Source organism: Alexandromys fortis, unplaced genomic scaffold, assembly GCF_014885135.2.
Source record: "Alexandromys fortis isolate MF-2015 unplaced genomic scaffold, M_Fortis_MF-2015_v1.1 scaffold_6, whole genome shotgun sequence".
NCBI lineage: Eukaryota > Metazoa > Chordata > Mammalia > Rodentia > Cricetidae > Alexandromys > Alexandromys fortis.
This window is the reverse complement of record NW_026067902.1, coordinates 18132119-18144510: the sequence shown is the minus strand read 5'-3', so window position 1 is coordinate 18144510 and position 12392 is coordinate 18132119. Positions and strand designations below refer to the sequence as shown.

Sequence of the window (12392 nt, the reverse complement as noted above, 5' to 3'; positions counted from 1 at the left end):
TACAGATCTGAGATTGACTCCTTTGATCATCTTATGACCTGTGTGTGTGTGTGCATGCATGACTAACAATCTTATAAGGAAAATGTGTATGAACGGCTAGACAGAATTTAAGGCAATTATAACAAACTGTACATGACTTACTCTCATGTAACATCTCATAGCCTTTTGAATTTTATAAAATATTCAAACTCATTTCTATAAATTCTATAACACTGCTATTTTTGTTTCCCCCAAATTTAATTGAATTCCATTATTAATACGAGTTCATAAATGAAGAAAAACAAAGCCAAAAAAAAGTCACAGACAGGACATGAGGGTCTGGAAAGCCACACACACCACAGTCTACTACTGACACAGCATCTGCTCTCAGTCTGTAAAAACCCTGAAGAGAAGAAAAGAGAAAACCCAGGGCCAAGAGAAAACTGATTCAAAGTGTAGCTGCAAATACTTCTGTTAACCTTGAAGTTCAAAGACAAACACAACCCCTGTACTTACAACATGCTACCTATAGACTAAGCAGTAACCTCGCATAAGCTGTTTGCACCTTTCATACCATGAACTTCTGCACCTCATAACGGTTAGATGATAACTTTTTTATGATTATAATATTTATATCTACCTTATCTTTTTATTTTTCTTTTTTTAAATTTATTTATTTATTAAAGATTTCTGTCTCTTCCCCACCGCCTCCCCTTTCCTTCCCCCTCCCCCAATCAAGTCCCCCTCCCTCGTCAGCCCAAAGAGCAATCAGGGTTCCCTGCCCTGTGGGTAGTCCAAGGACCACCCACCTCCATCCAGGTCTAGTAAGGTGAGCATCCAAACTGCTTAGGCTCCCCCCACGAAACCAATAGGTTCAGTAGGATCAAAAACCCATTGCCATTGTTCTTGAGGTCTCAGTAGTCCTCATTGTCCGCTATGTTCAGCAAGTCGATAACTTTTTTCTTTTAAGACAAGGTTTTGCTATGCAGCCCAGGCTGACTTTGGGTTTATAACTATCTTCGTGCGTTAGTCTCTGGGATTAGAGGCAAGAGCCACCATGCCCAGCAAAGGCACACTATTTCTATCGCTCTATTCTTGTCCTTGACTTGTGTCACCCATGCCTTTCTGCAGACTAACGACATCACCTTCATAGTCTCCGCTTCCTTCATGTTCCCATAGTTTTATTAATGCCCAATATTAAAACCTACATACTAATGAGTATAGAAGTCTTATTATTTATTTATTACAATCAAAGAAATAATCAAATAGAATTACTTTAATAGTTCAGGAAGAATAGCACTAATTTTTTAGTAACATGTTAAGAGTTGGCTACACAGCAGGAGACCATATGAATCAACTACCCTATCCATTTTAACTTATGAATCACACGTTGTTTTTTTCTTGCTCAAGGATAATAAAAGCCTTGGAAAATTAAATACTTGCACCAAATAGCCTGGTTTTTTGTTTTGCTTTGTTTGATATAACATGGAAGGTATAACATCTATATCTCATATTGACCCACGGACAAGGACAATTTAGAAGTACAAGATACAAGTATTAGAATAATGTATTACTTATGACATTGCCCAAAATAATCAAATTACAAATTCCTGTCCTATCAAAACTTTACATTTTGGTGGGCGGTAGTGGCACACACCTTTAATCCCAGCACAGAGACAGGCATTATCTCTGTGTCTGAAACCAGCCTGGTCTATAGAGCGAGTTCTAGGACAGTCAAGACAGTCAAGGCTACACAAAGAAATCCTGTCTCAAAAAAACAAAAGCAAAAAATTACATTTTGGGGGTTAAAGAAATGGCTCAAGGGTTAAAAGTGCTTATTGCTCTTAAAAAGAATCTGAATTCAGTTCCCAGCACCCACAGAGCAGCTCACAGCTGTCTGTAACTCTTCCAGTCAAGGGGTCAGACACCCTGGCCTCTGTGGCCAGGCACAGCCATACATGCAGGCAAAACATCCATACACATAAATTTAAACAAAACAAAAAATAGTATAGTCTGGGGCAAAGGTAGGGGATGTAGCCCACACGCCTTTAATCTGCCCGCACTTGGGAAGAGGTGGATCTCTGGGGGTTCAAGGTCGAGACCAAGCCTGGTCTACTTAGTAAATTCCTTTATAGCTCAGGCTGGTTTGGAACACACAGCAATGCTCCTTTCTTGGTTTCCTGAGTATGGGGATTATAGGCATGAGTTTAAAAATCCTAAACCACTCGGGGTGGGGAAAATCCTAAACAAAACACAACTCAGGTTGGACTAGAAGTTAGCCGTAGCTTATGTAACTCTTGGGCTAGGCTTTTCTATGCCACAAACAACCTATAAAATTGTACAGAGAAGTCCTGGAGGGGACAGGATGGAAGATTAACTAAACTCTGATAGGAAAAGAAGTAAGAAGACATTTATTTCTCTATTTTGGAGCATTGACAATTCTTACAGAAGTGTTCCTAAAGAAAAAATTTCATCAGTATCTTTTCCAAGTGTTTTAAACCTGGTACATCCGCCTTAATCCCAGCACTTGGGAGGCAGAGGCAGGCGGATCTCTGTGAGTTCGAGGCCAGCCTGGTCTATAAGAGCTAGTGCCAGGACAGGCTCCAAAGCTAGAAACCCTGTCTCGAAAAACTAAAATAAATAAATAAATAAATAAACAAACAAACCTGGTACATCAAAATGTGTTTTAACAAAAAAAAATTCAATTTGGAAAATGATGCTGAGACTATTACGTTAGAAAGGAAGGCTGTCTAATGACTACAAAACTTAAGGAAGTCTGGCACAGGCTACCTATGTCAGAACAAGTGTGCTGTGTTGCAGTCCTTACCGTCTGAAGCTGGTTTTTCTGGATTCCTCCAGCTCACAAAGCTGCTGTTTACTTCAAAAAAGCAACTGTTTTTAATAGTGGCATGCTCAAGGCTGAGAACTGGCAGTACTGTTCCTCCAAAAGATTTCTTCCCAGAAAACTTGGTCACAGCTGCCTTCAAACACTTCAAAATGAAGTTTACTCTACCCCTGACTTAGAAACATAGAAGTTCTGAAAGCCAGACTTGAGATTCTGCATCCTACATAGTGGGCATCTCACAAGTAAGAGAAATGTAAAACATGAGAAATTTCTGGGTAGAGATTTCAAAAAAAGGCTTAGACCTGTTAACAGTATAAATGAACAAACTACAAATGGTTAAATGCAGGCCTATATTAGCAGACATAGAATGAAATTCTTCAATATGATAATGAAGAGTCCAAGAATAAGAAAATAAAAATGTAGATTCCAAAAGTAAGAATGTAAAAATAGAAATATATTTGAGTTATAAGTCTAGAAGAATGAGAACAGACTATCAGCAGCTTTCTCAGCAGATCAAGGATCAATCATTCACAGTGAGCTATTTTCTCAGATGCTTGGGAAGCCTCTATCAGTTTAGGTCATTTCAGTTTACAACTGGCTGTTTTATTTACAAGGCCAGGGCTTCTCCCTACAAATTGAGAGTAGTATCCTGGCTATCCCTGATGAACGACAGATATGAACTGAGTTAACCTTTAGGAGACAGAGATATGTGACCTCTGGGTTAGGCACCGTCTCTGTTACAGGAAACTGGCGCCACCAAATGAGAGGCTTGGGGCTCCAGTATACACTGCCTGGAGGTACCTGGAGACAGTGGACAAGGTACAAACACAGGTTGACTGATGAGCTCTGATAATTTCCTCTATCTTCTAAATTCTCAGCCTAAGAACCTGTTAATCCTAATGTATTAACCTTCTAGTATTACTAGCAGTCCCCTTTCTAATTGCTAAAGACATCCGTTTCTTGCAATTAGTGACTTTCGTTGTAATCTCCTCTGAAAAATATTTCATGATGGCTGCCTAGTTACCCATAGACATTAGAACTCACTCCCCTCTTTAGGGTCTCTGCTGACTAACGGAAAGGTCAGCGCAAGGTTGTAAAAATTCCTTTGCCCAGACCTAATGCTTGGCTCCTACTATAAAAAGTGGGTTCAGAAACGGGCCTTTTGCCACAGCCTAACAAACACCATCTCTGGCTGTGGTCTCAGCTAGCTGATAAGTTTCTGTGCTCCACGGTGTTTTTTATTTTTTATTTTTAAGTTTGTTTCTGGTTTTCCTAGGATCTGGTTTCTGAAATAAAGTTTGCTTCCAGTTTATTAGACTTGGTGGTGTTCTCATCTTTGTGCAACCCCCCTGGACCCAACAATAAAAATGTTTACAATAATTTGTATACATACACATATAAGCAGGCAGATCTTGTAGTCTAATTATGAATGTTGCAAAATTAAGTTATAATGCTAGTTCATGTATTAAGTTTAATGTAACAAAGAAAAGTTCACTAAAATTATTATTTTCTTTCTTCTTTTTTTCCCCAAGACAGGGTCTCATAATTAGCTCCAGCTAACCTGAAGCTCACTCTGTAGACCAGGCTGGCCTTAAACTCACAGAGATCTACTTCCCAAGTACTGGGATTAAAGGCATGCGCCGCCGCCACCACCACCAGGCTTTATTTTTTCATTATTGCAGGTTGACTATAGAATTCTGCATAAAAACTATGTTTACATGTACCCATTTGCTAAACTTAAGCCTCTAATTATTGTCCAATCTTAACTGATCTACTAACCTACCTTCTCTTTTCTGCTTTTGTTTATTTATTTATTTTGACATAAGTGTTTCGGTCTGTAGCCCAGGTTGCCCGGGGCTATGTATCCCAGACTAGCTTGACTTTACAGTGGTTCGGTCTCTCTCTCTCTCTCTCTCTCTCTCTCTCTCTCTCTCTCTCTCTCTCTCTCTTTTTTTTTTTTTTACAAATTCACAAAAAGGACTTTTTAATGAAAGCAGCTGACAAAAGAACTATCAGTAACATGATAAAACAGACATCAGTTCCCTCTATTCTGTGGTAGGACTCTGGCACAGAACACAGGAAAGATGCCTTTATTGTTACACAGGAAAATGACTAGTTATTTCAATTCTTATCAAGATAAACAAAAGAACTGAAATAAAATATAAACATTTAAAAAAGTCAAAGTTCATTTTAATAAAGCCATGAACTTGAACAGTTACTGTGAGCTACAAACCTGGAATAGGAATAGTTTGTTCTTCAAAAGCATCTCATCTGCTCTCAGTTAACTTAATGCTTTTTTGTTTGTTTTTTGTTTTTCGAGACAGGGTCCCCATAGTTTTTAGAGCCTGTCCTGGAATTAGCTCTTGTAGACCAGGCTGACCTCAAACTCACAGAGATCCACCTGCCTCTGCCTCCCAGGTGCTGGGATTAAAGGCATGTGCCACTACTGCTAGGCTAACTTGATGCTTTCTTAACTAAATCCCAAATCTAGAAGGAGAGATGTGTGACCTGTCAGCACAGCGACACCAAGACCACTCAGGCTCTGAACAGCCTGAGGTATTCTGCTTCCACCGCAAATGAGGAGTGGTGCTTGGAAAAAAGAGGTCTGAAGGGAAGACGAGAAGAATTACTGCAAAGATAGGTAAGGCCACAGTGAGCTCTGCCCTTGAACACACAGTGTCCTCTTTCTATGGCTTTTTAAATTCTGGGGTTATAGCTGCGAACCACCATGCCACCTAACCTTTCTTTTTCTTCTCTCTTTCTCTCTCTCTCTCTCTGTGCATGTATGCATGTGGTTGTGTAAGAACGTGCTTGTACGTGTGGGACACACCTTATTTTTTGAGACAGGATCTCACTAGATCTGGAACTCAGTGATTTGGCTAGACTGGCTGGCCTTAAGCTCCAGGGTCCCGTTTGTCTTTGTCCCCGGCCCCACACATACTCTAACTTAGTGCTGTAACTTAGTTACAGATGTGTACTGCCATGCCTGGGTTTCATGTGGGTGCTGAGTATCTGAAGTCAGGTCCTCATATATGCACAACAAATAATTTACTGATTGAGTCATTTTCCTAGCTCTAGTTTTCTCTTTTTGTTGTTGTTATTTTGAGAAAAGGTCTCACTGTGTATCCCTGGCTGTCCTAGAACTCACTACGTAAAAGAATCTAGCCTCAAACTCAGAGATCAACCTACCTCTACTTCCTGAGTCCTGAGATTGAAAATGTGTATAACCACACCCAGTTCGGGCTTTTTTTTTTTTTTTTAATTTAGCACATTGAGCAGACAACACAAAATAACAACAAAAGCAGTTTCTTACCGCAGTCAGGGGTCCTTCTGCTTGTGCCTCCATTGGACTTGTGGGAGTAACTGTGATGAACTGACTAGCAGCTCCAGCCTGGAGGTCTAGCCTATCTGTGTACTGTTCTGAAGCAGCAGTGGCAGGACCTTCTGCAGAAAGTGCTAAGACCACACCTGAGCTTTCCTTTAAGTGACGGTTGTCAGTCCAAGGACCTACTTGGATCTTTTCATCTTGAGGAGACCCTTCAAGGACCTGAAGCACTTCAGGCTCCTCGTCTGAAGGGCTTCCAGTTGTTTTATGGCCTAACACCTCATTTGTCCTAAAGTCCTGAAGGTCTTGCTCCTTGTCCACAATCACCCATTCTTTGGAATCAACCTCCTGCTTGCAAGAGCTTAAATTAACAGCTATAAATCCATTGCTGCCACCACCATCTGCTTGCTCTGGTGTGTTAGCAGAGGCAGGTTTGGAGGCATCAGGAAGGTATTCTTCATCATAGTGCCAGACGTGGTCAGTGCGGGACACAACAGGAACGCAAGGCTTCTGAGGCAGAGCAGGGAGAACAGACTCCTTTCCTGCACTGGATTCTTTCTGCATTTTCTCCATGCTTAAGGAGAGAGAAAAACGTTACTCAGTTGTCCTTAGAGAAGCAATCATGAGATACTGATAAACTCTATGTGACAAACATTCTTGCACAAGTGTGATGAGTACGTATGAAAAAACCACAGGGGATTTCACAGAGTTGAAGTTCTCTACTTGCCACTCCTGCTCTTCCTCAACACTCTCCACTCTCAGAGTCTCTTTTGTTAGCTGGAGTCCTTGCCAAACTAAGTTTTTACTCCTATTGCTCTCTTACATCTATTTCTGATCTTAACTGTAATTCATAATGGTTAAAGCATTGTTCAAGTCTAATCCATCCATTTGATCATGTCTGGATATATAATAATGGATAATCTTATAATCTTGCATTTCTGACCCTTCTGCCTCTACTTTCTTAGAACTGAGATTACAGGCATATACTTTTTTTTTCCTTTTTTTTTTTTTTTTTTTTTTTGATTCAGCTCTGGATGATCTGGAACTCTCTGTTCTCAAAAACAGAGATATGCCTGCCTCTGTCTTCCCAAGTGCTGGGATTAAAGGTGTGTGCCATAACCACCTGGCTTAAACTATTTTTTTTTTTTTTTGGTTTTTCGAGACAGGGTTTCTCTATGGTTTTGGAGCCTGTCCTGGAACTAGCTCTTGTAGACCAGGCTGGTCTCGAACTCACAGAGATCCGCCTGCCTCTGCCTCCTGAGTGCTGGGATTAAAGGAGTGTGCCACCACTGCCCGGCTACAGGCACATACTAACTACAACACAAAGTTTATGTCTTTCTGGGGACTGAACACAGGGCCTCATATATGGTAGGCAGGCACTCTACCAACTGAATTAGACCCCCAGGCTAAACCATAGCCTCTCTTAACCTAACATTTCATTGCCAACAGTTCCACCACATACATCTTAATCCTCTTGAAGCCTTTTATTAATTGTAAATATACCTCAAATCTTACATTTTTATTTCCATCTTGTTACCAAAATTTGTTATACTGATCAAAAACAACAATCGTTAGATATTTATACATAGATCTCTAAAGTTTAGCCTTTCTTCTTTCCTGGGAGGTGTGAGTGCTGCAGGGCACGGTGACAAACTTACTACTATGTATTTTGCCACCGCTTCTTTTCTCTGTGTGTGCCCCACATTCCTGTCAGTGTGATCTTCACCGTGCCCTTCAACCTCTACACTGCTGCCTCTAAGAGTTCACTTTCTAACAAGGCCACAGAAAGTATGTTCATCTTATTACTGTATCTGGCTTTAGGAAGTTCATCAGCACTCTCAAAGACAAAGACTTTGCTATAAAATTTGTAATGATATTAGACAAGTCAAATTAAGAATGATGATGATATATAACGATATATATACAGCCGGGCGGTGGTGGCGCACACCTTTAATCCCAGCACTGGGGAGGCAGAGGCAGGCGGATCTCTGTGAGTTCGAGACCAGCCTGGTCTACAAGACCTAGTTCCAGGACAGGCTCCAAAGCTACACAGAGAAACTAACCCTGTCTTGAAAATCCAACCAACAAACAAACAAACAAAAAAACCCTATGATATTGAAAGACTCTAAATGCATTTCTGAGGCCTCTCAGCTCTAAAGACATTTCCTGAAGCATCTTAACATTTGAAAACTGGACAGTCACCCCCCCACACACACACATGCTGGACTGCTTATCTGCTTGTGTCCTTGTAAATAACCACATGCTGGACTGCTCATCCCCCTGTGTCCTTGAGAATAATCTCCATTTTGGGAATTGAGGCAAATACAACCCACAGATTTTGACTCAGTTCCTGATGTATTGATTTAGTCACTGAACCAAAGGTCAGGAAGGCCACAGAGATGCTCTCCCTTATCACCTGACCACACAGCTATTCTCCTGCCCTAAAATAGACCAATCACTACTAGTAACCCTTTGAATAAGCCAATCCAATAAGTTGGAAAACAACCTACAGGTCCCCCCCTTGTGTCTGTGGCTTTTTGCTTTAAAAGATGGACTGTAACAGCTATCGTTGTCCTTCATATCCTGAACCTGAAGGATCCTGTCATGACAGAATAAAAATCCTCTTGCTTTTGCATCAATTTGTGGTTATGTGAATGGTGTCTGGAGCAACTCTTCCCTGATGTTCAGACTTCTAGTCCAACAATATAAACAACTGGAAACTTAATGGAGTCAGTAATATAAAAACACAAGAATTTCTTATTTGAAAGAATTTTCACAATGGATATAAAAGGAAAATAAAAAATATATTACATACCAGGTCTCAAGAAATTTGTCGGTATCTGGCTTTGGCTCCAGTGTCAGACGCTTTTCTAGCTCAAAGCTGTGAATGGAACGTAGTTTTCTTACTAACGGGACATCCCTATCTGGCTGCGTAATCTCTGATCGGACACGAACTGGCGAACCAAGGCTTGGAGCATTGAGAATACCATTTACTTGACCATGGCTATTTTCTTCTTCAGTAGCAGCCTAGGAAAAAAATATAAAATAGAATCATGAAAAATAGTCCAGATATTATACATGGGAGAATCACTGAAGCCTTTGAAATAATATCAGCAAATGGTTACATATGTTTTCAGAAAATTATTATTATTATTATTAATGTATTTGTTTATTTTGGTTGTTTTGAGACAGGGTTTCTCTCTGTAACAGCCCTATCTGTCCTGGAACTTTGTAGATCAGGCTGGCCTTGAACTCACAGAGATCCACCTGCCGCTGCCCCCCAAGTGCTGGGATTAAAGGTGTGCACCACCTGGCTCTAAATTTTTTTTTTAATTTTAACCTTGAAAATTGCATCTATGTATTTGCTTATTTACTTACTGTATATCTATGGATATGTGTTGTAGATTATTTGTTTACATTGTAAAGAAAGATGTGTCTTTGCCAAGATGCTTTCTGATTGGTTTCATAAAGAGCTGAATGACCCAGTAGCTAGGCAGGAGATATAGGCAGGATTTCCGGGGAGAGATAGAAAGAGATGATAAATCAAGCATGAGAGAGACGCCACGGAGATACAGGGAGAATAAAAGGTAAAAAGTTATATAAAAAGCAGGTTAATTCTGGGTGGTGGTGGGGCATGCCTTTAATCCCAGCACTTGGGAGGCAGAGGTAGGTGGATTTCTGTGAGTTCGAGGCCGGCCTAGTTCCAGGACAAGTCCCAAAGCTACGGAGAAACCCTGTCTTGAAAAACCTAAAAAAACAAGGTTAATTTAAGTTATAAAAGTTAGTTAGAAACAAGCCTAAGCTAAGGCTGAGCTTTCTTCTTCTCTTTTCTTTCTTTCTAGACCAGGCTAGCCTTGAATTTTCTGTTTATTAATCCTTTGTACTAAGTTTATACTAGGTTTATACTCAGTTTTAGTATTAATTTACTTATTTTAAAAGTATTTTTGGAGCCGGGCGATGGTGACGCAAGCCTTTAATCCCAGCACTCGGGAGGCAGAGGCAGGCGGATCTCTGTGAGTTCGAGGCCAGCCTGGTCTACAAGAGCTAGTTCCAGGACAGGCTCCAAAGCTACAGAGAAACCCTGTCTTGGGGAAAAAAAAAAAAGTATTTTTGGAGCTGGGGTGTGATAATGCATGCCTTTAATCCCAGCACTCAGGAGGCAGAAACAGGTAGATCTCTGTGAGTTCGAAGCTAGCCTGGCCTGTAGAGTGAGTTCAAGGATACGTTCCAAAGTTAGGCAGAGAAACCCTGTCATGAAAAACAAAACCAAAAACAAAACAAAACAAAAAAGTATTTTCGGTACAAGAATAGTCTAAAACTGCTAAAGACCTTCACTTCTTACATTATATCTATCTAGATGCTTGCAGAACCCTATTCTACTATACTAAAACTAAATCCTGGAAAGGATGTTGTCTTTGAAAACAGGAGAGACTACTAAAATTCTTATACACCTTTCTCATTCCCTCTCTTAAAAGCAAATAGACAACAAGAAGCTGCCAGGGCAGAGTGGAAGGCCAGGCATGGAGTAAGTAACACAAAGGGCTGAGTTACTAGAGACTACATAGAGTCTGTCTCTAACCAACCAATCAACCAACCAACGCCAACAATCCAGATCTCTCAGGCTGGAGAGATGGTTCAGCGGTTACTAGCACTTGCTGCTCATGCAGGGACTTGGGTTCACTTCCCAGCACCCACATGGTGGGTCACATCTTCTCTTAACTCCAGTTCCAGGGGCTCTGACACCCTTTTCTGACCTCTGTGGGCACTAGACACACAGATATTCATTCAGGCAAAATATCTACATGCATAAAATAAAAATTGAAGAAGAAAAAAATAAAAACCAAATCAAAATCCAGTCTTCTGATGCCATAAGGACAACCACAGTTGACATTACAAAAATCAGATTCCTAGGACTTGAGGTGTAGTCCACAGTAGTGTGCTCAGCATGACTGAGCTGAGTTTGCAGCAACACACGTAACACTGACCCAGCCTTTTACTGCTCATCCTTGATTACTGTGAGTGGAGACAGTGCTAGTCAATAGCCGGACCACATTTCTGTATTAATGCTTTTACAGATGACTGAAAGTATATGCCTTATAGGCTACAATCTCAACTTCTATATTATCATACTCCAGTTCATATACTTAACTCCTAATTCCAAACAATGGTCTAAAAAGATGGACTATGTGGGACAGGATGTGCTCATGGAGGCAGAGTGCTCACAAAATTGATAGAGGGCCCTAGAGTGACCCCAAAACCTGCCTTGATCTTGGACTTTCCAGAACCCAGAATTACACAAAATACAGTTTTGTTGTTTGCAAGGGACCTATTTTATGAAATTTTTATTATAGAAGCTCAAACATACTAAGCATATATTCTTAAAGATCTTTTCTTTTTTCAAAAAGATAACATTTCATTTTTAAAAAAGATTACTTTTATTTCAAATTGCATGCACATGTGTATGTGTAAGGGTGTGTGTATTGGTATATGCACAATGAATGTAGATGCCCTTAGAGTCCAAAGGCATCAGATCTCCTGCAGTCAACAGACACGGATGTTACGAACTGAACTCAAGTCCTTTTCAACAGCAGTATATGCTCTTAACTGCTGAGGCACCCACCCAGCCTTTTCTTAAGATGATCTTTTGGTTAGCATATAAAGAACCTGGTTTGTGATATTTTCATACATATATATCATTATGATTTGTTCTCATTTTAAACCACCATGTCACCCTCCCCTCTTACATTGCTAAAGTCATATAACTTAATAAAGGTGTAGAGATAGGACAGATTCCTCAGAATAGTGAAGGGACTCTAGCCAGCTCCATCCAGCATGGCAAGATGGTTCTGGCAGGCTTTGCTCTTCTTCCCATTTCCTTGCTGACTATCAGGGTCCAGCTATCAAAGTACTGAAGTCCAGCAATCAAAAACCCCTTTTAGCTACCCTAATTAACATGTATAATCATTACATATGTATGCATATAGCTTCCTAAGTACATAAACCAACCCGCTCAGTTCATACGATGTTACTTGTATGTAAATGATTCCAGGTTTGAGAGCCTGGGGGCAGACAGGGGATGCTGAGATGGAGAGGACTATGGTCTGACCTCATCTACACGCACGTGTACACGCAAATCTACACGCACATCTACACGCACGTGTACACCCACATCTACACGCACGTGTACACACACATCTACACGCACATCTACACGCACGTGTACACGCACATCTACACGCACGT

The 12392-nt window shown here is 40.5% G+C and overlaps 1 protein-coding gene across 4 annotated transcripts in view; it reads right to left on the bottom strand.

The window, feature by feature from the left end:
• The window catches only part of Ttbk2 (tau tubulin kinase 2), a 127834-nt gene that overhangs the window by 12154 nt on the left and 103288 nt on the right, over positions 1 to 12392 (bottom strand). For all 4 annotated transcript variants that reach the window (XM_050134427.1, XM_050134426.1, XM_050134428.1 and 1 more), the window contains 2 exons: positions 8965 to 9176; positions 6138 to 6723 (listed from right to left, as the gene is read on the bottom strand). In XM_050134427.1, the coding sequence (XP_049990384.1) occupies positions 6138 to 6723; positions 8965 to 9176 (798 nt within the window). The remainder of the gene's footprint in view (positions 1 to 6137; positions 6724 to 8964; positions 9177 to 12392) is intronic.